The 1,810-nt window shown below is 36.6% G+C and overlaps 1 protein-coding gene across 1 annotated transcript; it reads right to left on the bottom strand.

Annotated features, from left to right (window-relative positions):
• On the bottom strand, nucleotides 1-549 carry LOC142353408 (methylated-DNA--protein-cysteine methyltransferase-like). Its single transcript, XM_075405640.1, has one exon. The coding sequence runs from the start codon at nucleotides 547-549 to the stop codon at nucleotides 1-3; it is 549 nt and encodes a 182-aa protein (XP_075261755.1).
• Nucleotides 550-1,810: the final 1,261 nt, after the last annotated feature.

Raw genomic sequence — 1,810 nt, 5'->3', positions numbered from 1 at the left:
CTAGGAGTTGATCATTTCCTTTTCATGAGCTATAAGCCACTCTTTTACTGTGCTGGATTTCTTGCCGCAATAGCTTCCACATGACTTTTTGGCTGACGGCGCAGTGAAATATGATGCTGGAACAACGCGATGACATGGGATGAAAATTGGCAAAGGATTGTTTCGCATCGAATTTCCAACAGCCCTGGAAGAACAAGACTTTCCAGTTGTGAGAGCAGAAAGTTGAGAATATGATACCACATTTCCTACTTTAACTGACTTCAAAAGAGTAGAATAAACCTCTCTCGAAAAAGTAGAAAACTGAGATATCTCAAGATACTCCTCCGCGATAGGTTCTTGATTAATTCCCAAGAAATAGTTGTTTAACCAGCAAACACATGCTGAGGAAACATCATTCTGACAATTTTGTTTGGGGGAAGTCTTTGTAGTTAGATTGCTCTCAACTTTTATGAAATCGGGACTGACTAAGACCTCCCTCAATTTCCCTGAAGCACCGAATCTTAAAGTTATATCACCGATTGGAGCATGGTAGTGGACGATGTACATCATGTCAAACCTCAAACGGAAAAATATTCCGCTGAATGAAAACAGCTCTAGAAGCAGATTTACTACAGCTGATGCTCATCGGAGTAGATAGTTCAAGTTCTGTAACTTTGCTTTCACAGTCTCAGACGTTTTAAAATTGAACAGAGATTAGAGAGACGTCTGTATTTTAGCATATATAAAAACTTTAAAAACATCACCCACCCTGCCAATTTATTTTTCTTCTATTTACTTAAGAATTTTAAGAATATTTAAAGCGAAAAAAGTTATTTTCTTTCCAGCGAAGTTTTCATTCAAGGGTGCAGTCATCACAGCAAAGATTTTTCTTAAATTACAGTGAGCCTTGCCTTAATATTAAGTTAGCCTCTTCTTTGTAATATCGACGTCAAAGAGTCAAGACGGTGAGTAGGATCTAGAGACTTATTTTATATAAATTTTGGGCCACTTTCAAATTGCCAATTAGAAATCGTGCCTCACCGTTGTAATAAACTCATTAAATAGCTTCATATGTTATGATCTCGATGATGCTGGCTCACAATTCTTGACGTTGGCTCACAAGCCCAAGAGACAATCTCCGTCAACAGGTTGTATCTTGCCAATTTTTTTTTCTTTTTAAAATTATTAACTTATCTTAATTTTAATTTATCTCAGTGCAAACTTGCCGTGTAATCAACCTTCATTAGGAAACAAATTGGAAAGAAACATAAGTCCAAACATCACTGAAGTTGATGAAAAATGTCAAAAACGAAAGACAAAAAGTCAATCTGTAACGCTTTTAACAGTTTTTAGCGAAATGGGCGTCTACAGAGGGCAGATTGTTCCATTGATCGGTGAAAAAATAGAGCGGAGTTTAACTTTAGACCTTTTACTTTGAGGCAAATCTATAAAGTTATTGACGACCTAAAGAACAAAGCGCCACTGCCGGGATATATCAATGCTTGGGCATTGAAATCCGGAAAATATGCTGTTGGAACACATCTTCAGTTTATATTTAACGATAACGATTGTATGCAAGAGAAAAATTTTCCAATAATTCCTCAGGATATGTTTCTGTTGAAAAGGATATGTTTCTGTTGTATGATATGTAGTAGCAGTAGTAGAATAAAATTTTTAGCACAGTTTATGGGTTTCCACCCATTAGTGAGTCAAGTTTCAGTTTGACCATTAGCTTTGTAGCAATAATGTAATTCATGCATCGGCATTGGAATCTCCATGTGCATTTGTTCGTCGGGGAGTAGGCTTGTTCGTAATTCCAGTAGATATCAGT

This window comes from Convolutriloba macropyga, chromosome 14, assembly GCF_964194025.1.
Source record: "Convolutriloba macropyga chromosome 14, txConMacr16.3, whole genome shotgun sequence".
Taxonomy (NCBI): Eukaryota; Metazoa; Xenacoelomorpha; order Acoela; family Convolutidae; genus Convolutriloba; species Convolutriloba macropyga.
This window is presented reverse-complemented; position numbering and strand designations above follow the sequence as displayed.

Bases quoted from the DNA above. Each gene is read 5' to 3' on its own strand.
- LOC142353408 (XM_075405640.1), bottom strand. From the start codon at position 549: ATGATGTACATCGTCCACTACCATGCTCCAATCGGTGATATAACTTTA.